We start from the raw sequence: 26,234 nt of genomic DNA, 5'->3' as shown, positions 1-26,234 counted from the left end.
CTTTGAAGTCGAAGCATGAGCTGGCTCAGAGCAAAGCCACTCCTTTCTTTCCCATGCCTGCAGCTGCGTTCCTTATCTCAGTGACTATATATGGAAATAGAAGCTAAACTGAAAAACAGGAGCACCATCTTCTGGCTGTTTCCCTGGCAATACACCTAGCTGAAGAAGTCTTCTCAGGTGCATGTGCAGGGGTGTTTAAAAGCATCTGCATATGCCTATTTTACTTACTATGTGTTTCCTGAGTAAGGCAAGTTTTTGCAGCACTGACAATCTGCAGCACTGATCTTTTCATTTCCCTGCCATCCTCACTGTCCGTTACTTATTTGGGGGGTTAGATGGCATGGGCATAAAATAGATTGAGATCTACAGGTAAATTTCTGGGTGACTTTGTGTAGTTCGACACACATCTCTGACTCTCAGTGGAGTAATCAGGAATGGATTTCCATGCGGAAGCTAAGAACCCTGAGGGATCAGGCCAATGGCTCATCTAGTGTTGCATCCAGGTCTTACAGTGACCAACCAGAGGCCTATGGGAAACCTGCAAGCTGAACCCGAGTTCAACAGCACTTTCCCTTCTTGCAGTTTACAGCAACCAGTATTGAGAATAATGATGATGATGATGCCTCCAAGAGTAGAGGTGAAGCAAAACCATGACTAGTAGCCACTGATAGCCTTACCCTCCCCGAATTTGTCTAATCCTCTTTTAAAGTCATCTAGTTGGTGGCCATCACTGTGGGAATGAGTTCCAAACTATGGAAGATGGACTTCTTTCATCTGTCCTGAATTCTCCAACATTCAACTTTGGATGAATTCTAGTGTTATGAGAGAGGGAGAAAAACTTCTCCATCCTCTCCATGCCATCCATAATTTTATACACTGAAAATAATCTCCTTGGCTCAGAATTTTTAAGTGTGTACTTTTTGCACTGGCTGTTTGGTACTCTCATAAAAAAGCCTGCCTGAAGTCTGTCATCCCTTGCTCTAAGAGACGACTGGTGTCTCCTTTCTCTATTGTGGCACAGCAGACTCTGGACATTGGCTGCTGGCTGATGTATGAACCAGGGACTAAGTCATATAGCATATGGGCAAAAGTTGTCCTCTTGCGCCACAGACACTATATACGATCATTTAAACCTCCTGATGCAGCAGGAGACAAGACAGCTGCTGTTCCTCGTGACCATTCCCTTTGCAGTACTGTTGTCCCCCTTCCCTCACCTGCAAACATCCAGGTGTGCCACACTGCAGATATAATGGAGAGAGATGGCAAAACTAGGTTCCTGCATTGGCTCTTGGTTTAACAGATTAAAGGCTCATGTCTTCCATCAGTCTTAGCTAAAAGGCAACCATAAGACATAATATCACTTATTGTGCCAGGCTGGGTAGCAATCTATACCCATGCACCTGTGCAAAAGCCTATGTGGGCAATCTTATCTGTCCTGAGAACAAAAGCTACTATTTGAAATTATGTCTGAGAAGTAAGTCCTATTGAACTCAGAAGAGACTCAACTCTTAGCAATTATGTTTACCTGCCAAACTGCTTTTACAAATGACATTTAAATATGCTGGAACATTTCCTTTGGTTTTGCTGCAATTTGAATTTAAAATTTGCCTTGCCCAGAATACTAAACATAGCTGCAATCCTGGGAGTAAACCCCACTGAACTCAGGGAGACTTACATCTGAGATGACGTGTATAGGAGTCTCTAGAGCTGTAATTCTGTCCCCCATTTTCTATCCTGCTTTAGCAACATTCACACAAGCATTGCCTTCCATATTAGAATGGACGCTTCTTAAGTCAATTATGTAATAAACACAACCATATTTATGTCCTTGGTGAAGATATAAAATCTCTCCCATTCTTTGGATCCCTCCTCAAAAAAACCCTTTCCTCGTTCCTGGTTGAAAAACTTAGCCTATTGCTTTCCCTTGGATTTATCCTGTGTGTGTCCCAAGTCTCAACCACTCCTCCCCAGTTGTTACCCTGTATATTTCTCTTGAATGCGGAGGCACCACCGAGATTTCAGTTATGATCTAGGCCAGGAGTCAGCAAACCTTTTCAGTGGGGGGGGGGGGGTCCACTGTCCCTCAGGCCTTGTGGGGGGCCAGACTATATTTTTTTGGGGGGGAGAAAGAATTCCTATGCCCCACAAATAACCCAGAGATGCATTTTAAATAAAAGCACATATTCTACTCATGTAAAAACACCAGGTCAGCCCCACAAATAACCCAGAGATCTAGGCAGATCTTTCTGTTTATGCATTGTTAGTTACAACAATAATCTCTTTTTTCCAGCAGCTCCTTTGCATTTAGCAGAATTTGGAATATTATAATTTTAGCAAATTAGGGAAGAAGGGGTGGAATATATTGAAACACAAAGGGAGACGGGGAGCTGGTTGTCATACAGAGCACTTTGTGTTCTGTGTGAATAAACTTTACCCACTGAGTACTACACTATTCTGTTCATAAGCTCTCTGTAATCACAGTCTAGTTTGGAGGTTTTGTAATTTATTTATTTCATTCATATTTATATGCTACTGTATCATAAAAATATATCACAGTGGTTTATAACAATATAAAACCATAAAACCATACAGTAATGTTAGAAGAATTTTAAGGTCTTGTTATAAGAAAATACTGCTCCTTTTCCCTTATGGGGTATCCAAGAGCCAGTATAGAGTCCTTAAGTAGGACCCCTATTGGAAGGAGAAAATAACAGGCCAACCAGAGAATATTGAGAAAAAGGGCAGCTAGTAAGCCTGATCTTTATTACCTGTTGCAACAGGGTGCTCACTATCACACGCAGGAGGCAGGAGGGACCCAGAACAATGGTGTGCAAGCCCTATATAGACTTTTGACACTGCCCACCCTGCCTACGATGCAGGGGTTCAAAACATTACACTCCAAGAGGATCCTGTTTCTCCCATTGCTGCTGGATGCAGAAAGAAATCAAGAATGCTCAGCTTGCTGCGTTTAAGACTGCACTCAGATTTCCTCCTTACCCACATCATCCCCAGCTGTAATCCTTAAAACAACTGCTCTCCTTCCAACTCTAAAACTCCACTTGAAAGGCTTTTGTCCTTCTAACGAATTATGAGTGGAGAGAGAGGCCCCTCCCATTTGCCCTCTGGCACAGCGCCACCCACTTTGCCCCACTATTCACTCATATTTAGTGGGCTATTACCAGGCTGGCTCCTGGCTTGTATTTTAACATGCTAAATCCAGTGTGTGACACCCAGGAATCTGAAGGGAGCCCAGGAACTCCACAAACTCATAACAATACCTTTAATGAGAAAATAAATTTCATGAAATGTTATTGCAGGCGTTCCTCATTCCTGATGCCTGGCTCCAAGCCATCCTCCACTCCACCTCCCCGTCCTCTACCACAGCCCAGTCCAAGAAGAGGTGCCCAGATCCGGCCAACAGTGTTGACTTGTGCTGCACCACGCAAGCAAGAAGTAAGTTGGTGGGGAGTCAACCCCACTCCTAGCAAGCGCCAGAGGTTTTCCTGATCAGACAGTTGCCCAGGTGTGCCTGTTGGGATTTTGGTAAATATACTGCTCTAGGCCACTTCAGCCTCTGCCAAGCAGCAGCAAGAGATTCCAAGGGTTTGTACTTCCTTGGAAAGAGGAGGCACAGCAGAAACAAGTGCCTTTAAGAAATCTGGTATATTCACACACATTGGTTTTTTTTCTAACAAAGTGTTTAGGGGTACTGTCATTTTTCTACTCATATTGAAATACTGCCCCTCAATGAGACCAAACTTAGCCTCACAAAATGTTTAGGGGTATGCATACCCCTGTGTCTCCCCAGAAAAAAACCACTGTTCACACATATTTACTGTATTTTTCGCTCTACAAGACACACTTTTTCCCCTCCAAAAATTAAGGGGAAATGTGTGTGTGTGTCTTATAGAGCAAATGCAGGCTCCGTGGCTTCAGCGATAGCAACACGAAGCCTCCGAAGTGCAGTGGGAGAGCTCCTGCCGCGCTCTGGAGGCTTCGCGTTGCTTTTGCTGAAGCCTGGAGAGCGAGAGGGTCGGTGCGCACCGACCCCTCCCGCTCTCTAGGCTTCGGGTTGCTTTCGCTGAAGCCAGGAAGACTCTCCTGGTTTCAGCAAAAGGAACCCGAAGCCTCCGGAGCGCAGCAGGAACTCCTGTTGTGCTCCGGAGGCTTCGTGTTGCTTTTGCTTTTGCTGTTTGTTTTGATTCTAATAATAATAATAATAAATTTTATTTATACCCCGGCCAAGACTGGGCTCAGGGCGGCTAACACCAAATATATAATACATTAAAAACACAAAATCAAGCGATTAGATTTAAAATACAATTCAAAATCACATTTAAAATCAAAATAAAATTAAGTGGGAACCCACAAATCATAACTGTAGGTGTAAGGAATTAAATGTTTACCAGGCCCGGCCACCCATGCTGGTCCCATATGGGCCAATAGAAAGAACCAAGGAGGCCACTTACACACGGGGTCCCATAGAAAGAAATAAGGGGGTCAGACAGGGCCCAGACCAAAGGCCCAGTAGAACAGCTCTGCCTTGCAGGCCCTGCAGAAAGATTCTGTGGTAAAGAGCATGTTTTCTAGAGGAAAGCTGCTGGACAAATGCAAAACTGCTTGGATCTGTGCCTCGAAAGCACAGGACAAGTGGAAAAACCACTCCAGCCCAGGACAAGCAGAAATGTGGATGAGCACTAAGATTCATGGAAGTCTTGGGTTATCCCTATCTTAAAGACTCCAGGGGGATTCACATCTGAGATTCCTGGATTTCATTTGACTCTCTTATTTTCCTCAGGTCACTCACACAGATGGCAGTGAACTGCCCCTTGTCGTCCTGCCCCCTTCTGGGTCGTTACTACCCCAGGGAGCCCATTCAGCAAGTTCAGGCCCTGCCCCACCCCACAGTAAGTAGAGGCAGGGGAAAGGGTGGCATTTGTGAGTGGGAATATAGCAGCTTCCCTACCTATTCTTGTCTGCCTTTGTTTCAGGGAACATCACTGAGAAATGGGACTGGGTTCAGTTCCCAGCCCCCCCTGCACTCCATCCCAGAGAGAGGTCCCCTGCGAAAGGAACACCTATGGACAACACCCCTTGCTTTCACAGCCATGAGGAAAGGTGAGCTGTCCGGCTGCCCTGAATACCTCTTTCGAAACCACAAGTTTCTGGTACCAAAAGCACCCCTACTAGATGCCCTAATTTTTTAAGAAGGTAAACAGGTCTATACCTCCCATTGCAGTTTGCTTTATTAAATATATTTATTCAAATGTATACAAAAAATCATACCCATTACAACATATATTTTTATAATACACTGAAATAAAACAGGATAGCTCAGTTGGTAGAGCATGAGACTCCTAATCTCAGGGCCGTGGGCAAAAGTGGATGCTCCTGCCACACCTCCTGTGGAGTTACTAGAGCCACTAAGTGATGGAAGTAAGAGAACCCCCTCTGCCCATAGCAGCTGCCAAATCAGAGTCCCATCAGCAAAACACAGAGACCACACTGCAAACAGGGACCTCTAGGTTGGTTAAAATATTTTGTTTGCTAAGCGGAGAGGGGTCTTGGGTAGGCCAAGGGGCGTTATGCTTCGATGTAGTACTTTTTGGACCTGTTGAACTCCTGTAGTTTGCATTCTGCAAAGCTCCAGTTAGTTTCATTTTCCATTCTTGTTACATAGCAATAAAAGAGAGTTATGTTTGAGAGGCCTGCTTCCTTCTGATATGCTTTCCTGTTACCCCAACACAACAAAACACAAAACCAGGATTTTTGTAGGATGGGCCTGAGATTGCGAGCAGGTCCTTGGCATTGTCCTGGGAGAAAGCAAAACAGTTGAACCTAGTGGCTGAATGTCTCGGACTTGTTTTCTCTTGCAGAGTCATGTGCAGAATGCGCAGAGAGTGGCTGGTGCAAGAAGAACTGGTGAACAAATTAGCTCTGCAGGTATGGACAAAGTTGGCAGGTGGTGGGATGAGGGAGAGGGGTGGACGCTGACACAGTCACTGTGAAGGAAGCCTGCAGAACAGAGAGCTTGCTAGGCGTATGGTCCTCCAAGTATAGCATCTTATGTAGCCAAAATGGCAACACTCACACACAAGAGGGAGCAAGATTTGGGAAGTACATACAGCAAATCTTAACATCTTGTGGAGGAACCTCTCAAATGACCCAGTTTGGGCTGAGCACATGCTCAGTAGGTATGGTGGGGTGAAGAGGGAGGGGAGTGGAATAGAATGGAATGGCTGGGAACCTGAACAGGAGCATTCCACTATTTTGTTGTGGGTCCCACTAGTTAGTACTATTTTCCCAAAGCCATGAGTTTTTCCAGAGCTGGTGTGTGGAGATTGCATTTAGGTGAAAAAAGAGCAAGAGGAAAGCAAGATTCTTTTTTAAAAAAAGAAATGGCAAGTGAATAGTTGACAACCGCAGGTTGGGGAGAGAACAATGAAGTCTTCTGAGGAGGCAAAAGCTCAGTTTGCTGAATCAGAGAGCTTTCAGCAGGCATGGCCACTGCTGCTTTCTGAAACAACAACAAAGGCAAAACTTACTCTTTAAAAAACAATGAAAAGATTTTCAAGACCCTTTGCACTCTGTCCCTCATTCAGAGGAACTTACATCTGATTGATAACCTAGGTTAAGGGATATGACTAAGCTGGAAGAGGCATGCGTGGTGCATCTAGAAACTGATTGTGCTTTTTTCTCCACCTTCCCCCATGATCTAGCTGGCACAAGAGAAGCAGAAACTGTTAGTCATGCGGGCAGAGTTGGCACCTGCCTTCCTTTCACAGCATCCAGATGCACCAGTGCCAATCATTTCATGCCAGTCTGAAGGGACAAGGAATGAGTTTGAGGGTTTGGAATGCCACTCTAACAGCCATGGAGCCCACCTCTGTTCAGGTGAGAAGTGTTGGTGGAGAATGGAGGCCAGGTTCCATCCCCTTCACTAAGCTCTAGAAATGGATGGCACATTCCAGCCATTAGATTTCAGGAGTGGGCATGAAATATAAAATTCTGTTGTCTGTTTAGGGTGTGGGGAGGGTTGTCGGAGCCACAACAGGGTTGCAGTGATTGAAAACAATGCCAGTTTCTGAGAAAGGAAATGGGAACAGTTCAGGAGTAATTCTAGCCACACACCGTGGAAACATCAGAGTCCATGCACTGAATTTCATACCATGTTTTACTCTTAGCCATTCAGGTGAGTCAGCATACCATCTCACCTCTGCTTGGGGTTCTTGGAGCGCTCTGTGGACTAGTAATGTGTATTCCTATTAAAGGGCATGCCCATATTATCAGTCCCTGGTAACATCATATAGAGACCTTGACAATGCTAAGATCGATTCATGGATGTCCTGGACAGTCAGTCCTGGACGGTCCTCCTTGAACAAGAGGACAAGAGCAACATAGGGGTAACATGGCACCAGTTCCATTTTGAAGCTGATTTGAGGCTGGCTTGTTGTCATGCTGCCTCAGTTTGACAGTTAGAAGTGAGTAAGCATCCTAAAATCTGAGCCTCCTGCCATTTATATGCTGCATCTGAAGGCTTGATACAAAGAAATGTCCCTGAGCATGAGCAGAGTGCCCTTTCCCACAAGTCGCCACAGTCAGTCTTGACTGCTGTAGAGTTAAGGGATCTCACACAGGTTTGAAGTCTGCCATTTAGGGAAGAGTGTCTTGGCTGACTGGGCTCTCAAGCAGAAGATGATTTGGAACCAGAAATCTCCAGCAAAGAATTGCTCCTACTAACACCTCCAGCCTCATTTCTGTCTACAGAGAGAAGCCCCAGCATAGAATATTACCGTCACACTCTCAACCGCCCACCTTTCACGTACGCTGCCCTTATTCGTTGGGTAAGTTATTTAGCAAAAGGTAAATACGAAATCCCATACATATAGGATACAACTATATTTTTTAAATGTTATGCAGATCTTTACCAGATCAAAACCCCAAAATTTGAATGTTGTTTTCCAGATACAGTATGATTGAATGTCCTTGCAATAGGCACCATTCTTGTTGCCCCTATATGCTATTGCCTCCCTTCTCTACTTCCTGGCTTCAGCAGCACTATCCTTTGCCCACAAACCTCTTCCTTCTCAGCCATCTTTCTTGGGCTAGTGGGCATCTTTAGAATTTTGAGCATGCATCACATGGCTGCAATGCACACCTGGCATAACACAAAGTGGCTGCCACATCTAAAAGAGCAGAAAAGGGTGTGGGCATCTGCATTAGTCACTTGCTCAGAGAGTGAGGGATGCTCTTTTCACCTCTCCTTTGTTCAGAAGACAGTGCAACCAGGAACTGAGCAGGAAGAACAAACAGTCCTTTCTGCATTGTGGATTTTTGAGGTGTTATTTACTGAGGCCTTTTGCAGCCACCATAGGACATAGTTGTGGGTACATAGGTGAGCCCTGTGCAAGGCACACTGAACCTCCCTCCCTCCCATCACCTTCTACATGCATCCAATTTAGCACAACAATACTGGGAGCACAGAAGGCCCTTTTGTTGCTTTTCAAGAAGACGCTGAGATACCTTTGCCTCAAAACCAGGCTGTTAACCATACCTGCCTATTACTTGCAGGCCATCTTACAATCTCCTAAGAAGCAGCTCAGCCTGAGTGAGATTTATCGCTGGTTTAACAACTTTGGCTACTTCAGGCACAATGTAACCACCTGGAAGGTGAGGGGATCCCATTCTTAAACTGAGAATCAAGGGGCAGCCTCCTCTGAAAGAGCAGAAGAGGCAGAAAACAGGCGGGAGGATATGGACAGAGCAGGCATGAAATGTTCCTCTTCTTAGATTGAAATCTCAACTACTGAGCGAGTGAGATCAGAACCCCCAAGTTTAAAAATTAATTTTTAAAAATCAAAAGGACTTTGATGTGTACACTTTGCAGAATTGGAAATACAATTTCTCCAGACTAGGGAACCAGGACAGAAATGAATGGTGAAAAATGTGGGACAGCACTTTATAAGTATAATAATAATAATGAACAGAATGAAAGAGGTGAGTTTTAGAACCTTGCCTCAGAAACACACCCCACCCTGTAACACTCAAGAGATAATAAAGGTATTTCATTCTGTACTGCCCAAGAAACCATGGGGAAGGCTGATGATGGCTTAGTCCTAAGTACCCTCAGTAGAAAATCTTCAAGTAGACTGATCTTGGTTAGCTAGAACTATGACTCAGTAGCCTGGTTTGCACATAATGCTAAGCCAAGCTATGGCTTTTGTGTTACTGTGCACCGGCAAGCTTGCTCATTAATAAAATGGCAGCCTCTTCACTCCTCTCTTGCTCCTGCAACACTACCTGGAGCCAAGCCTTAGTTTAACTTAGCATTATACGCAAACCCAGGCTCATTGTTTGTCTCTCTTCAAACAAATCATGTGCTTTAAGCAAGGTTTGTTCTTGGCTTACTGCTCATGGTTGGTTTGGCACAAGACAAGCCACAAGACTGAAGTCACACAGAATGTTATGTCAAACTAAGGCTTGGCAGTGCAGGAGGACAAAAGTGGCTACAGTCTTCTTACTGTGCATCAGCACACTTGCATGTTGACACTAAGCCAGGGGTTCCCAAAGTGTGGCCCATGGACTGAGTTTCATTCAAGTAGCCCACAACATGTCTGCAGATTTGCTGTTAAAGACAGGAAATGGCTCACCTATCCATCAAATAGTCATACTGATTTTAATTGTATTTCATTGGTTCTCTTATTTCTTATACTGTTTGAATTCCATAGAATGTAAATTGCAATACATAGAATCATACAATCATAGAATTTTAGAGTTGGAAGGGACCCCAAGGGCCACATACGCCAACCTGCTGCAATCTTAAAACGTGGTCCCCCATTCAATTATAAACAATACTGGACCTTGCTTAGCTTTGCAAATGTGCGAGCAGTTTTATTGCTGCACCACTACAATAAATACCATATAAAAATGTTCTTAATAAAAGAAGCAATAAAAACACAATGCCTTACCATTGTTAAAACAGAAAATAAATTATTAAGACCCTAAGCAACGCTCAAGCCCTCTATGGAAGGAAAAAGTTTGGGAAGCACCCACTAAGCCACAGCATACATAGCTTAGCATTTGGGGCAAACTGAGGCAGTATAAGATGGCTTGTTTATTTTACTGTATATTCCTGGGATCACAGTGTTTATTGCAGATGAATACATTTCTATTCATTTCTATAGCAAGTACTTTATAAAATATTAGTTCTAGAACGCCATAGAGCAGGGTTAAGGGGCTGAAGATCCTGCTAAGAGGGTTGAAGGGCACCTGAGGGAGGGAGACTTTGGCAGAGGGACGAGAGTTAAGTCGGGGTAAAGGAGAAGGCGGGTCTAATGGCCAGGGCACCCTACCCATCTTTTCTCAACCAACAGAATGCCATTCGGCACAACCTGAGCTTGCACAAGTGCTTTGTGCGTGTGGAGAATGTGAAAGGAGCCGTGTGGACGCTGGACGAGTTTGAGTACCAGAAGAAAAGGAACCAGCGTTACTCCACTTATTCACACCCATATCTGGACAGCCAAGAAGCAGCAGCAGGGTCTTCTGCAACCCAAGAGAGATTGGGCCAACCAAGAACAGAAAGGCGCATCCACCACAGGCTGGAGTCCTCTCCGCACTTTTTGTTTCCTTAGGGACCATGAGCTGAAGGATCGCAGTGCAGACTTCCCCCTGCAGGCGGCCTGGTAGCGAGTGTGTGTGTGTGTGTGTGTGTGCACATGCCCCCCCCCCCAAACAAGCTGGCTTATTATAGCCACCAGCTTTCCTCAGCATGCACACACAACCCACAACTGAGCCTGCTTCCAGACAAGAAAGCAATATTGCAAAAAGATCAAATCCAGAAGAGGGGGGAAATGGGAACCTATGCAAGCCTCCCCTGTAACCCCCGCCCCCCATGTTACTGCACACGCAGCCAGCACAAGTACGCTGCAAAAAGAAGAGAGAGATTTTATTGGTTTTTGAGAAGAGATGATAGGTTTGCTTGGAAATAATAAATGGAGGAAACAATTACTCCCCACATCTACTTCTCCAATATACAATCTATGTCAGAAAAATGGCACTAGGGACCAATCCCACCCTCCGCCTCAAAATGTGCTGCACGTTGGCTTGATTTTAGGCAACTTACAATGCAGACAGAGCCTGGAAGGAGGAGCCCTGCTCATACTCCCCGTGCCCCGTTCCTTGATAGAGGCACAGCAGTCTTGATTTAAAAAGAGGTCAGGTACCCCACCATCAGCCCCCTGTAGCTGTGCACTGGGAAGGGGGCTTCACGTCTCTCGGGTACGGCTAAGCAGTGCTGCGTTTTCCTGCTTCATGGCCCGGTAGTCACTGAGGATCCTCTCCAAATTGCTCAGGGTTTTCTTGCTGGTTTCACTCTCAATCTGGGAAAAGAGACATTTTATTTTATGAATGCGTAGCAGTGTTCAGCAGGGAGAACTATTGCTTTATGATGGTATCCCAGTTGTGCTATGTAAGCAGCCATGTAAGAGTTGCATTCAGAATGGAAGCCTATAAATATTTTGAAATAAATAAAGCAAGTGTTAAGGGGATTTTTAAAAAAACCCAACACCACTTATTTCTGCTTGAGTGCTGAACCAAGTTTGCCTGCTAAATCTGGTAATGCTTAAAACAACCCCCCACCCGCCACACCTCGTGCATATCATGTGAATAAGACTGCAGCATTAATCTAGGAAGGACCATCGTGCAAGTGGCAGGTGTGACTGGCAAGATGCAGGAGGGCTCAGGTTCAACTCCTGGGATCGTAATTCTATTCCTACTCATCATGGGAAAGGGGGAGAAAGACACAGATTTGGAGGCCACTGAGGTCCCACATCCTGTCCACAGGAAGTATGTTCAGGCACCCACACTTCCTGCTTGCAACCTCAACAACAAGAGTCATGCTTTTTTTTGTTAATCTGGAAGTAAAAAAAAATCTGAGGTGCATGGTGAGTCTACAGAATCACAACGGACAGAGTCCATAATGAGGGCTGAGAATCAAGGGGCAGCCTCATTCGAAAGAGCAGAAGCGGCAGAAAACAGGCGGGAGGATATGGACAGAGCAGGCATGGAATGTCCCTCTTTCTAGACTGAAATCTCAACTTCTGAGCGAGTGAGATCAGAACCCCCAAGTTTAAAAATTAATTTTAAAAAATCACAAGGACTTTGATGTGTACAGATGGCAGAATCTGCAAGCTTCCGGCACTGGGGTGGTGGTAAGGAAGCAGGGGAGAAAGCGTGACTGGAAGCTAGAACAGAGGGACAGGGGTCCATGTTTGGCAGCTCATTTTTATTTCTAAAGAGGGAGTTGTTAAAAGATATTTCCTGGTATCCTAATTTCTGAAACAATTTCCTCCACACTGCAAGACAGTAATGTTTAATGTTTCCACCCACTTTCTGGCAGGCCTCACCTGCTCCTCTAAGTCCCGGATCTCCCTCAGGATGGTGCCAGTGTCCTCAATAGTCTGAATCAGTTGACTGCAGTTCTAAGGAAGAGGAAGAGTCAGAGTCAGCTGGAAAGGGATGTAGCTCTAACTGCAGCTCTATATCTATATATGAATTAATATATTACTGCTGAGGCTTACCTCGTGCAGTGCTGCCAAATATTTATATGCCTTCCTCACAGCCTCGTCACGTTTGGCATCCTGCAGAAAGAAAGAATGCAGAAGGGAGGGATGGAAAAGTTAGCAACTGGAAGGTTGGCCAAAGCGCTGCTCTCCATCTCCCCACCCCCGAAATCTGATCCCTTGCCTTCACCTTAAAAACCAGCTCATCAGTGACAGCAAAGGTCCGGTCTACCTTCCCAGTGAGGCCATTGATCTCCTTCTGGAGCTCCTTGGTATCTGACAAGATCTTGAGAAGCACAAATAGCAGGCATTAGAAAATGGAGACTGTTAATAGGTTGAAAACCCAAACTCGGGAACAAAGACAGATAACAACAGTGGTAACAACAACAACAACAGGCTGTAAACTAACAGCTGGTTCTGTCCTCGGGGTGAGGGATAGTACTTGTGGTCAGCATAGCTGGGCTCCTGCTGGTTGCCTGCATGAGAGGATCATCCCTGGCACAGGGAAATGCTGCTGAGGGGCACCATCTTCGCATGATCAGACACACGCATATCGGCTATGAGAGTTCGCAGGCCCCGTGGGATTGCAAGGGTCCCTTGTCCTAGTATGAATTAAAGGCAGTAGTGGCATCCTTTTTAAATCTTTAAGGCAGCTTCCATTTATTCAGCAATCTCAGGGGGACTCTGCTTAGTTTCTCGTTAAGTTTCTGGCAACCCACCCACTTTTATTTTAATTACTTTTAATTCATTTCATTTCGTGTACTGCCCTTCATCAAAGGAGCACAAGGCAGTTTACAATTGGGTTTAAAACAGCCTGAAAATGAAGAATAGTAGTGTGAAAGAGGGGGGGATGTGTCCAGCCTGGTTCTTAGCAAGTGTGCATTTCTTATATCTATTATCTGCATGGGAGAGAATGTTTGGGTGTAGATTTTTGTATGTCTGTAAGTTCCATTCGTACGTACAAAAGAGAATGAAGTGTGTATATCCATCCATCCAACTTACATACCACCCCTTATACAAAACCCCCAGAGTGCTTTACAAATCTCTTTAATAAGAAAACACACTCAACAGATTAAACTTACAGTATATCCAATATAGGACTCTCATTCAAAAGTTCTGGACAGAAATGAAAAATGTTAACAGATGGATGGAGGCAGAACACATCTGAAGTGCCAGGGGCCTGGTTTTCTTGGGTCTGTCTGTTGTAGGTGGAAGTTTATTGCAGGGTTATGTGCATGTTAAAGTTGCAGATCCATGCATCTGAAACTTGGAACTGCTGCAAGTATGTATCAAACCAGGAGAGGGATCCCAGTTTTAGCAGCCAAAGGCACAGCAATGTGAGGACTGCAAACACCCAGCCCATTCTGCTCAGCGCTTCCTTCCCTATAGCTCTGCTCAAGTGTTTTCCCTCCCAGCCATTTTTGAAATTGGAGCCTAGCTGCGAAAAAAAGTGCCAGGATAGGAAGAAGCTGAGAGGAGACTACCCAAGGGGGTGGGAGGATTCACCCCCCCTCACCGGCACGGCCTTTTTGCTGTTCAAACCCCACCCCCTGCATGCCTGGTAAATGGTGGCAGTCCTTCATTTCAACAGATGAATCTGCCGTCATGTAGCTTAACCCTAGGGGTGACCAACAATACACCCTATGTATTTTTTAAAGTCAATTCAAAGAAAAAACAGGCTGAAGATTTATAAAACCTACTAAATCTATCACCATTGGTTTAATGCACTTTCCAACTTTCCTGAAGGAGAAAGTGGCTGGGGAAGAGATTATAAAGCAGCTTCCTAATATGCTGATCAGTTAGGCACATTAGCATAGTCAAATGGGCAGGAAGTGGGTGCCAAGATTGTAAATCCTGCTGTGCAGACTGACTCTCATTGTGCTTTAGCCTCCCCATCAAGGGCAGAGAGAGCTGAGGAAGCAGAGGACGCCACAGTTGTTGCCATACAGGATGCTCAGTCAGGTACAACACACTTCCAAAAATTGCTCCCTGAAAAGGCACAACCCCCTGCTTGGAAAGCTACACACTGGCTGCTCCCCTCTCAGTGTATGTTCTGCATCTTGGCTGAAAACTGTCTCCTGAACACCCTCCACACAGGGTGCCAACCCTTTTAAATAGTGCCAAGGGGAGTTTGTGAGAACCAAAGTGATAGAAAAAGTCTAGAGTGATACATAGTCCAGATCTGAAGTAGGGGGAGATGTCCACTGTATCCACCTATGGATTCAGAGCAGCAAATGCTCTGTCCTTTGATACTTCTATGGTGAAAGTGCTCCAGGCTTTGCATTGGAAGTTATAAACACAAAATCATAAGTGCTAATAAGGGCTACAACAGTGTGTAACTCTAGAGCATGGGTAGGCAAACTAAGGCCCGTGGGCCAGATCAGGCCCAATTGCCTTCTGGATTCGGCCCACGGACGGTCCAGGAATCGCCGTGTGGATCACCAGCGTGCGCGTTCTTTCCCTCTCCCTCACACGGCGGTGGCGCCTCCTCCCTCCCTCCCTCCTCCTGGCTTCTCCTCGCCCTGCCTAGAGGAGGAAGGGGGCTGGGCTTTGTTGGTGCCAGCAGCAGCAGCAGCAGCAGTGGCATTCGAGCAGCCGCCATTTTAAGCAACCCCTCTCCGGAGCCCTTTCGCGTGCCGCTCATCATCCCTCTGCCACCACCGCCAGTCCCTGCTGCTCGCAAGACACAGGTAAGCAGCCAATGGGGCTCACGGTGCTCTTGCATCACCCCCCCCCAAATATAGTCCGGCCCTCCACGAGTTCTGAGGGACATTGGACTGGCCCCCTGCTGAGAAAGTTTGCTGACCCCTTCTGTAGAGAGCCTCATCCCACCTCTGAGGTAGGAACTGGGCAGGAGGAAATGTTTTGTCATTTCCTGTGGCTCACAGTTACAACTAGAATATAACATTTTCCCTCCTAGTGGCAAAGACAGAAGCTTTATTTTGGAGGCTATTTTTTTTAAAAAATGGCTATATTGTATATGCATCACATAGAACCAGCAAATTTTATAGCTGATGGTCATCTAGTCCAACCCTCTGCCATGCAGGACTCTTTTGCCCAATGTGGGGATTGAACCCACGACCCTGAGATTAAGAGTCTGAAGTTCTCCTGCAGAGCTTTCCAAACTGTGTGTTGTGACATTAGTGTGTCAGCTGCAGTGTGAGGTGTGTTGTGCAAACAATCTTATGAGGGGTTAGTTTAACCTCCAGTTTGCTAGTAAAACTGATACTGTGTTGCGAAATGATGCATGTCTAAAAGTGTGTCACCAACATGAAAAAGTTTGGAAGGCTCTGCTCTACCAACTGAGCTATCTCAGCTTGATGACTCTGAGCTTAAAAGGATCCATCATGGAAAAGTACTGCATATGAGGCAAAACGTGAAAGCTCACTACTCATCACTATTTGCACATTCAAACCAGGTTAGGACAACTTTTTCCTTCACATTAAATGTTATGTATGTGCAAATAATGTCCTCGCTGCTTTTAATACGTAAGGACCCCTGAAATGTTCAGTCTTCCCCACCAGCTTCCTGCCATGGGCTCATCACACAGGGCTATCACCTGTGTACGCAAGACAAGGCTTGAGAAAGAACTTCACAGGTGCCCATTGTTTTACCTTTGTGATCTCCTCCTTCTGCTTACAAATATTGCCGACAATTTCTAGGATGCGCTGGGTATAGGCAGAGCGAGAGACATCCTTGGGAAGGGATTCTAGCTCCATAAGCTGGAGACAGAGTGGAAAGCAGAAATGGGACTGGGTTACAACAAGCAGACGAATGTGCAAATGGTACAGGGGCTCTTGGAAGAGACTAAGGAGCTTCTACCCCTGAGCCCCATCCCAATGTGCAGAGACCCAGTACTCACTCGAGGTGGCAACGTGTCTGGACTACACCATGACCAAATGCTCCTCCATTCACACAACAAATCCCTGCACAAAGAAAGCTAACCTGCAAGGGGGAATGTCAGGCGAGTTCCCTCAGGCATGCTTTTCTAATGAGGGAGCGTTCCATAATGTGATGTGCCTGGACACAGGTTCACCTGTTCAATGAGGCCAGGTGGAATTGTAACTAGTATAACTTAACAAATTGACTTATGAAACAGGCGAGTCCTCTCAGCAGTACTGGTGGTTGTAAGAATTTTTCTGAGATACTGTCACCCATTTAAAGCTAGCAAATATATCCCAATTACAGAGAAACAGTAAAATGTGGAGTGGGGAAAGGATTCTCATTATTCATTCTCTGTGGAATAATCACCGCACAAGAAGCAATGGACCATAAATCACCTTGTGCATACCGAGCTTTGCCGGGAGCCCTGCACCCCAACCCACCACCCTAAGACACGTCACTAACCAGCTGTTTGTAGAGATCATCCTTGCGCTTCGCTTCCTCCGCGGATGATCGGATCCGCTCATGCAGCTCCCTGATCTCTGACAGGCGCTGTGATGATTCCAGCTGCAAAGAGGAGCAGACAAGAGAGTGTCACAGCTGCCCAGGCTCCCTCCCAACCCTTGAAGGACTCCTCACACCCTTTCGCTTGCGTCACCTCCTTGGAGTCATGGAGGGCCTTGAGCTCCCGGAGCTCCTGGATCAGAGGCACCCGGTGCTTCTCCCACTGGGCGGCCAGCTGGATGACCCGCTGTGCACTGCTCTCCACCACCACCTGCAGGAGACCAAAAGTGAAGCTGAGATTCTAAGCCTCCTGGGCTCTCTCATCTGCTATGTGATGTTCTATGCCATTTTTGGGGACAGCAGGTAAGACCCTCTACACCCACATGCACCAAACCCCTTCCTCCTTCCCCTACTGCTCCAGTCCCGCTTGGCTCACACTGAGGACATCGGATAAGACGGGTGCACAAGTGGGTGGTGGACAACGGTGCTTAATGAAAGCTCCCTCCAAAGGCGGGTTCAGGGTGTTCCTCTTCCCTGCTTCCACTTACAACTACAGCCTCCTCCACCCATGTCCACACCCATCTGTTGCCTCCCCTTTACCAAGCATCCTGCTACTCAACCACCTGTAGGTTTCTAAAACCTATCTCAATGGTCCCCACGGAAACTCCAGCAAGCACCCCCACCCTCTGCAGCCTCCTCATGCCTGGCCCATTACCTGCAGCTTAGCCATGTTGTTCTCTGCATCGGGAAGTAGCTGTACAGCACACCCCTTCACTCGCAGCACCTGGTCCCGCTCTGTCACTCCCAGCTGCCGCTGCCGCACCTCCCCTTCCACCTGAAGAAGAAATGGATCCCCCTCAGGACTGACCCAAGGTGAAGCCCAAATGGGGGAGGGGGCAGGCACCCAAGAACACCGTGGTGTCCTTGCACAGCCCCCACCTGCTTCAGAGGGGCTTCCTCAGGAGATCTGCCCCATGCCCCATGGGCTAGGGCTATATTTCTCCCACTCTGCCACCCACAAACCTTTAGGCAGCTCATTCTGGAGACCATGCCCCATCAGGGCCTCGGGAGTCCTTCAGCTTTTCCTCTGCCAGAGGTGCTGCAAGTGCCGCTGAGAGCCAGAAGGAGGTCCTAGAGGCCCTTTAGCTGGTGGGGCTCAGCCAGACAGTGGGGCTGCCATCCCCCGACTGATTCTTCTCACCTGTGTGAGAGTCAACCCCAGTGTGGCGATCTGGCCTTCAAGCGCCTCAATCTGCTCCATGAGGTGGCCCAGTTCACCTTCCAAAGCTTCCAGTTCTGTTGCCTGGCGTTCCCGTAAGTCCTGGGGGGAAGGGGGGGGAGTGGTGCTTGAGGAATCAGAGCTGGAATCCTGTCTTAATAAACCCTGCGTTTATGCAAAAATACAGCTCAACCCATCTCTTATTACAAATATAATTTCTTTTTGTTATTACTTGAAATTCCTTAACCACCCTTCATCAAAAATATATAACAGGCTTTTTGGCATATCCAGTTCCCTGTTCCAAAATTTGCCTCTATTCTGGGTGATACATTTTTGAAAGCTTCCATGGTGTTAGATACCATCTATGTTGCATTTTTTGAAAGTTCTCTCTAATCGTGTAACAATTTGTGAATTTCCAATTGATCTTCCATAAATTTTCCCATTGGGCCATGGTTATTGAGTGGCCAAAATCCTGGGACCACCTCACCATTGCTACTGTTACCTCCTCCTCCTTGACTGTCCAGTCAAGGAGGAGTCGGTAAGTTTTGGAAAGAGTTTTACTTTTAGAATTTACAAGATCAAGGAAAGCACTATACAATGTTTGGATAAGATACAAAGATCTACTGGAAAGTAAAACTCCCAGGTGGCTATCACCAATGGAAGCTAAAGAGACAAAAAAACTTAATATGGAGTCCAAATGGCCAAAATATTGTGAAATCTTAGAGCAAGATGGTGAAAGGGTTAAATTACAGAGTTATGACAAATTAAAGTCTAAAGTACGAGATTGGTTGCATTACCTTCAGATAAACGAGGTATTTAAACAGGACAGGAAAATAGGTTTTCAGATGGAGAGGTCGAAATTAGAAACAGAATTGTTAGAACCCAATACTAAGAACTTGTCAAGAATGTATAATTTGCTGCTGAAATGGAATACACAAGATGAAACAGTAAAATCAGCTATGATCAAATGGGCACAAGACATAGGTCATGACATTATGTTTGATGACTGGGAAAGGTTATGGAACACCGGTGTTAAGTTTACGGCTTGTAATGCCTTGAGAGAAAACATAATGAAAATGATCTATAGGTGGTACATGACCCCAGTCAAACTTGCAAAATTTACCATTTGCCCAATAATAAATGTTGGAAATGTAATGAGACTGAAGGTACTTTCTATCACCTTTGGTGGACCTGCCCGAAGATTAAAGCCTACTGGGAAATGATCTATAACGAAATTAAAAAGGTCCTTAAATGGACATTTTCTAAAAAACCAGAGGCTTTTCTCCTGGGCATGGTGGGCCAATTGGTGCCAAGGAAGGACAGAATTTTTTTCATGTATGCTACCACAGCAGCAAGAATTCTTCTAGCAAAGTATTGGAAGACGCAGCAGCTACCCACTCTGGAAGAATGGCAAGCGAAGGTGATTGACTACATGGGAATGGCAGAGATGACCGGCAGAATCCGTGACCAGGGGAGTGAGACAGTGGAAGAAGATTGGAAGAAATTTAAAATATATCTTAAAAATTGTTGTAACATTGAGGAGTGCTGAGATGTTATGGTGTTAAGAAACAGAGAATTGCAGCTGTAAATCATAAATTTAAGGAAATTATAATGAAGATGAGTCAATTAATTAAATGGAGGGTTGCTGTGAAAAGGTAAAAATAAGGATGCAGAAAAAGGGAGGTATGGGGAAGTCCGGGAAGTAAGGTGAAGGAAAATAAGTTTATGAAATTATACATGTTTATTTGTTTGTATGTTTTGTTCTGTTTTATTGTTTGTTTTTATTATATGTTTGGAAAATTAATAAAAATTATTTATAAAAAAAATTAGAATTTACAAGATCAGATTCGAATCGGGAAATTTCTGTTGAGAACCCCTTTTGTTTGTCAGATTTAATTTTTTCAAATAACTGATGGTATTGGAAACAGTCTGAAATGTGGTCTCTTATTTCCTCAAAGTTTTTTAATTTTATTTGGTTATCTTCATATTTTAGAAGTATTTTATATGTTGGCCAGCTTTCCTGAGTATTTTTCCGTTTTACTGCTATGGCTTCTACTGGAGAAGTCCACCACCGGACTTTAGGCTCCATCAGGTCTTTATATTTTTCCCATACAGCAAAGAGTGACTTTCTTATTATATGGTTGGTAAAGTTTTTATGAATTTTCGCTTTTCCATATATTAGGTAGGCGTGCCATCCCCAACGGTTGTCAAAACCTTCCAGGTCCAGGAGGTCCGAATCCTGCAACGTGCACCAATCTTTTAGCCGGGTGAAACAGGCTGCCTCGTAGTAAAGTTTTAGGTCGGGTAGGGAAAAGCCTCCTCTCTCTTTTATGTCTATTAAGATCAGGTGTTTAATCCTAGGTTTCTTCCCTTCCCACAGGAATTTGGAAATTTCTCTTTGCCATATCTTGAGACAACCTGCTTCGCCCAGTATTGGAATCATTTGAAATAAAAAGATTAATTTTGGAAGCACATTCATCTTTATAATGGAAATCCTACCCAGAAATGTTAATTTTAGTTTACTCCAGGTTACAAAGTTTTTTCTCTAACCAAGTTTTGGTGTAATTATCCTGAAATAAGTTTATGTTCTTGGGGGTGATCCAAATACCCAGGTATTTCGCTTTTGAGGAGATTTTCAGGCCCAATATTTTTTCTAAATCGTCCTTTTCCTCTGTGGTTACATTTTTAACAAGCATTTTTGTTTTTGTTATATTCAGCTTAAAGCCTGCTATTTCTCCAAATTCTTTAATCAATTCCAGCACTCTTTTCAGACTTTCTTTAGGGTTTTCAGTCATAACAAGTAAATCGTCCGCAAAAGCTTTAATTTTATATGTTTTGCTTCCCAGAGTGATGCCTTTAACAAGTTGATCCTTTCTTATCTGATTGTTCAAGACTTCCATCACCAAGATAAATATCAGTGGTGACAGTGGGCAGCCCTGTCTGGTTCCCTTGTTTATTTTGCACTCCTCAGTAATTCTTCCATTGATGATCAGTTTTGCATATTGTTCCGAATAGATGGCATTTATTCCTTTACAAATATTTTCTCCCAGTCCGATTTCTTCCATTAATTTTTTCATAAACTTCCAGGACACATTATCAAAAGCTTTTTCAGCGTCCACCAACATAATAGCTGCTGGTTTGCCAATTTTTTGGACAATTTGGATTAAAGTAAAAAAGCACCCCTGCTGACAAGATGTAAACAAATGCTGAGGATTGATCAGCTGTGGTGTGAAGATCTTAAAGATTTTATTCTTGCAAAGATGAATGTCTGGAAGAAGGGGGCAGGCAAATGTTTCAAGTCATTTTATTTGCAAAGAATTTGTAAAGCTGCCGTTCTTCCCAGAGTATCGGAATTATAAGAATTCAAGAAGAGAAGAGAAGATTCTAAGAGGAAATCAGGGTCCTATTATTTTTAACAGAAGATTCTTGGATGTGTTCACCAAGTTATTTCAACAGCTCCTGCCACCAATTGCAAGCTGCTGACAATATGTGACATGAGGATCCCCAACATCTGCACTGACTTCCTGTTCTCTCTGCAGCACAATTCCAGACGATGGTAATAAAACCCCAAAGCAGCTTAAGACTCAATATACCTAAGAGACCATCACCTCCCATGTGCCCCCTTGCCTGTGCGCACACACATGCAGTTTTTATTCATTCAAAAAGCAGAATGAGGAGGCATAAAGCACGCCCCAATATTTTTTAGCCAAAACCCCCTTCCGCTTCTGGGCTCTTGCCTTTAGGCAAACAGAACTGGCTCTCACCAGAGCCCCCCCCCCCCCCCCGGTTTACCTGTTCTGATGTCCGGGACATTGGCAGCGTTTCCACTTGCTCTGGCGATTCTGCCTCCTGTTGGGAGACCAAACAGAGAGTAATCATAGACCATCACCTCTTCCCCTGCATGCTCCACCCCTCCTTGCTTGCTCCCCAACCTACCTCAACAAATGAGATTCTTCAGCTGGTGCTGCTGAATAACTCAAATCACTTTGATCCAAAAAACCGTTGTTGTTGTTGTGCCTTAAGCCCACCCGCCCCCCATTCTAGGCCCTCCCCAGTCCCCTTCATACCTGCTTATAGGCCAAGTGCTGAGTGTGGGTGAAGCGAGAGCCCTTGGCCAGAGCCCCAGCATGATCACGACCAGCACCAAAAGCACCCAGGAGCTGTATCAGGTCCTGGGCTGTTCCCTGGTGGGCAGGCCCAGCACGAGGAGATGCCTGCCGGAACTGGTCCAGGAGGCGCCGCTGCAGCCGCTGACGCTTCCATTGGTGGTACTCCTGAGGGGAGGGCAAAGGGAAATAAGGGGCGGGCTTTGGCAGTGCAGACTGGAGATTGGGTGGGGAGTGGGAACACAAGCCACCTCAACTGGGATCAGGGCGAGCGGATTCTATTCCCCTCTACCAAGGCCAAACCGTAACACCTCTAGTTAGATCCCGACTTTGGAATGCGGATGGTCCTCTCAGAAAACTCAGGCATCCAAGAAGGCATTCCACACATTGTGAAGGACCTCGTAGAAGGACAATTGTCTGAGTGTGCGGTGGAGGCAGGAAGAGATCAGGTTGCTACTTCCCTTCTTGTCTGAAGTCAGGGGTGGGATCTCTAAAGTTCTCTCAACCTAAGGGAAGATCCATTTCTCCTAGTTGGGAGAGCACTCAGAAACCTCTCTTCTAGAATGACCAGAAATTCCTGGACTAAAAGGAGGAAGAGGGAAAAAATATCTAACATAACACAAGATCTAACACAAGATCTACCACTGCACTTTCTGCAAGTGCTCACCGTTATATATTTTTTCTAAAATGTTTTGCATTCATTTTGAAAAAAATGGGTTGCAGAATATCCCCATTTGCAATGGAGCTGATGTGAGAGGAGGACTGCCAGACTTGCAGCAGTTTCCCTGAGCCTCTTGCTCTGGTGTCTTACTAAAAAGTGGCTCTGGTTTTGTATGTCGTATCCTAGACAGACCTCCCCCGAGAACTCCAGACCTGCTGTAGGCCAACCAAGAAGTAGCATATCCTTCTTGCCATGTAGAAAACCAGGGCTCCTCCCATCCCTGTGGCCTTCAGATCATTCCACAAACCACTTTCTTCAGCGCCTCACTGTGGGCATGTTCTGCTGAGTGCTGGGTCAGGCGATTGCAGCTCCTTTGAGGTGTGCTCAAGAGGCAAGCAGGATAAGCAGGAAGGTGAAAAAATATTCCATCAATAGCTAAATGGTAAAGAGGGAGCATAGCTCCTCCCAAGTCCCAAAAGTGCAGAGCAGCAGGACTGGACTGAATTGGAGTGTGTGTACGTATGTGCCGTAGTTCTCCTATTTGCTTGCCCCTGCCTACCAGAGCAAGTAAGAAGAGTAACTCACACAACTTGTGCTCTACACCACAGATGGGTGTTGTTGGGACTCCCATCAACCCTAGCCAACATGGCCAATGATCAGGGATGATGGGAGCTGCTGTCCAGACACACCTGGAAGGCCATCCCTGATCTAAAGGGAAGGTACCTTGACTTCTCTAGACACAGTTTCTCCTCTCCTCTCAAGAGATGTGGGTGTCAGGGAGGGAGCAAAAGACAACCCATACATAATGGAAGAAAGGAAACTCAGACAGAGGAGCCCACTTCTGGTGTGACTTTAGAGTGCTACAACGACCACCATGTAATAGCAAAGAGAATGAGCTGCACACCTGCAGTTCCTGGTTCAGATGTATTTCTTCCATGAATCGCTAAGGTGGTCTTAGGCAAGTCACAATTTTTCTGGCCTTACCCACACCGTGTACAACACAGGGCACTACCCTTCCTCAGAGGGCAGCCAATGCAAACTATCACCGCCATGCTGCTGACAACAGCCACCGAGTCAGGATAAAGAGGCCGCGTGCCACCCATTGTGCCCACCTCCGGAGTCATGCGTGATCCAAGGCCTTGGCTCTTCCACTCGTTCTCCCAGTCTTGGGCTGTGCTCAGCTCAGCCATATTAAGCTCCAACAGGGATGGCATCAAGGATGCAGGTCGGGACAGCTGGGCTGACACGGGGGGCAGGAACTTGACAAAGAACTCTTTCCTTTCTAGGGAGAAGAGGATGAGGCCAGTTACACTGACACACACTGGTTAGCCCCAGCCCCTGCTTTGGGGTCAATCAAGTTGAGCCAAATGTTGGGAGAGCAACTTTCCTCCCCTTTCTTAACCCAGGAGGAGGCCTGCAAGTCCTGCACTCAGCAGCCTGCTCCACGTTCCCCATTCAGAAATGGTGAATTGGACCAAAAATTACGTGTTTAAAGAGAAAGGAATTTACAGGTGTTTCCCCACCTACATGCATTCGACTCACGCATGACCACATATACATGTGGTGCTGGGAAATAATTTAAAAAAGCAATTCAAACTGCGAAAAGGGCAAAAACAGCCTGAAAAGAGCAAAATACCACCAGCAGCAAGTGAATCTGCCCCACAGCCAAGCACTTTGGGGGACTGGTCTAGCTGCCTTGTTGTTTCCACATGATCCTTCAGTGTTGTCAAAGACTGAGCGCCACCACTGCCACCATTCATGCCAGTCTGGTAAGTGCCGCTGGTTTTTAAAGGGTTTTTAAAGGGTCCCCAGAGGTTTATAGGGCATTCACAGTCCTTTACACTGTAATCCTATGTGCACTAACTTGGGACTAAGGACCACTGGACTCAGCAGGAAATTCTCTCAGGATTCTAGGGATAAAATGTTTTTTGGTTTAGACAGACCCCTAATTGCATCTGTCATTCTAGCCAACTCAATGTAATCAAATAAATTTTCCTGCCATTCGTTTTTTGTTGGTGCTGTCTCATTTTTCCAATTTTTTTGCAATTAGGGTTCTCGCTACCACTGTTGTGTAACAGAATATTTTCTTGTTTTCCCTAGTGATAGCTGAATCTAGTATACCCAATAAGAAGCCCTTAATTTTGTCACATGACCACATATGTAGAGCGTCCCCTCTACCTGATTGCACCTCCAATACTTTTTTGGTTTTGTTTTATACATTTTGTATATTTTGCTTGGTGTTAAATACCATCTGTAAAACATCTTTAACAAGTTTTCCTTTATCACCTCGCAAGCTGTGAATCTCCAACTCTCCTTCCATAATTTTTCCCATGATGATAATTGAATAGGTTTACCTATATCTGCAGCCCGTTTGATCATTACCTCTTTTACCTATTCATCCTTAACCTCCCATTCCATTAAGATTCCATACATTTTAGAAATTGCCTTTGTCTTATTTTGTAATAATTCTTTATCTAATATTGAAATTTCACTTGCAAAACCTTTTTTTAAATCTGCTTTGAACACCTTACAGTGGCACCCTGGGTTAAGTACTTAATTCATTCCGGAGGTCCGTTCTTAACCTGAAACTGTTCTTAACCTGAAGCACCACTTTAGCTAATGGGGCCTCCTGCTGCTGCCGCGTTACTGGAGCCCGATTTCTGTTCTCATCCTGAAGCAAAGTTCTTAACCTGAAGCACTATTTCTGGGTTAGCGGAGTCTGTAACCTGAAGCGTATGTACCACTGTATTTAGTTGGTGGTACTGAATCCACCCTGTCAGGCGATGCTTTATTTCCTCATAAATTTTCAATTTCAATTTGTTATCTTTTTCTTCAAATAAATCCTTATATGTGGCCCAGTTCAATTCCATATTTTTCCTTTTCACTGTTATCACCTCTAAGGGTGAGAGCCACCAGGGCATTTTGGGTTCTAATAACTCTTTATACTTTCCCCATACCCTATATATCGACATTCTTATAAAATGATTAAGAAATCCTCTGTGGACTTTCACCTTTTCATGTCCTAGGTAGGCATGCCACCCATAACGGCTGTCAAACCCTTCTAAGTCCAATAAGTCTACATTTTGTAATATCATCCATTCTTTTAACCAGTTTAGACAGGCCAAAACATAATACAAATTTAGATCAAGTAGTGCCAATCCGCCTCTATTTTTATTATCTTTTAATAATTTGTGTTTAATTCTTGTTTTTTTATACTGCCAAATAAATCTTGATAAATCTCTTGCCATCCTACCTCTCCAATAAAAACATCCTACCTCTCCAATAATTGGTATCATTTGAAA

The 26,234-nt window shown here is 45.1% G+C and overlaps 2 protein-coding genes across 10 annotated transcripts in view; one reads left to right on the top strand and one right to left on the bottom strand.

Moving 5' to 3' along the window:
• Nucleotides 1-11,016, top strand: part of FOXP3 (forkhead box P3) — a 23,124-nt gene extending 12,108 nt beyond the window's left edge. For 5 of the 6 annotated variants that reach the window (XM_028711436.2, XM_077921581.1, XM_077921580.1 and 2 more), the window contains 8 exons: nt 3,318-3,453; nt 4,799-4,907; nt 4,992-5,118; nt 5,877-5,943; nt 6,720-6,894; nt 7,768-7,844; nt 8,572-8,670; nt 10,374-11,016. In XM_028711436.2, coding sequence (XP_028567269.2) covers nt 3,334-3,453; nt 4,799-4,907; nt 4,992-5,118; nt 5,877-5,943; nt 6,720-6,894; nt 7,768-7,844; nt 8,572-8,670; nt 10,374-10,631 — 1,032 coding nt within the window. In that variant the 5' untranslated portion in view covers nt 3,318-3,333 and the 3' untranslated portion in view covers nt 10,632-11,016. The remainder of the gene's footprint in view (nt 1-3,317; nt 3,454-4,798; nt 4,908-4,991; nt 5,119-5,876; nt 5,944-6,719; nt 6,895-7,767; nt 7,845-8,571; nt 8,671-10,373) is intronic. The other variant, XM_077921582.1, reaches the window with a different exon arrangement.
• CCDC22 (CCC complex scaffolding subunit CCDC22) overlaps nt 10,920-26,234 on the bottom strand; it is a 27,361-nt gene continuing 12,046 nt past the window's right edge. For all 4 annotated transcript variants that reach the window (XM_077921575.1, XM_077921577.1, XM_077921576.1 and 1 more), the window contains 12 exons: nt 24,045-24,214; nt 22,233-22,439; nt 21,958-22,014; nt 18,148-18,267; nt 17,662-17,781; nt 17,101-17,217; nt 16,908-17,009; nt 16,175-16,282; nt 12,751-12,846; nt 12,579-12,638; nt 12,405-12,479; nt 10,920-11,378 (listed from right to left, as the gene is read on the bottom strand). In XM_077921575.1, coding sequence (XP_077777701.1) covers nt 11,265-11,378; nt 12,405-12,479; nt 12,579-12,638; nt 12,751-12,846; nt 16,175-16,282; nt 16,908-17,009; nt 17,101-17,217; nt 17,662-17,781; nt 18,148-18,267; nt 21,958-22,014; nt 22,233-22,439; nt 24,045-24,214 — 1,346 coding nt within the window. In that variant the 3' untranslated portion in view covers nt 10,920-11,264. The remainder of the gene's footprint in view (nt 11,379-12,404; nt 12,480-12,578; nt 12,639-12,750; nt 12,847-16,174; nt 16,283-16,907; nt 17,010-17,100; nt 17,218-17,661; nt 17,782-18,147; nt 18,268-21,957; nt 22,015-22,232; nt 22,440-24,044; nt 24,215-26,234) is intronic.

The sequence above is a fragment of the Podarcis muralis genome, chromosome 17 (assembly GCF_964188315.1).
Source record: "Podarcis muralis chromosome 17, rPodMur119.hap1.1, whole genome shotgun sequence".
Taxonomy (NCBI): Eukaryota; Metazoa; Chordata; class Lepidosauria; order Squamata; family Lacertidae; genus Podarcis; species Podarcis muralis.
This window is presented reverse-complemented; position numbering and strand designations above follow the sequence as displayed.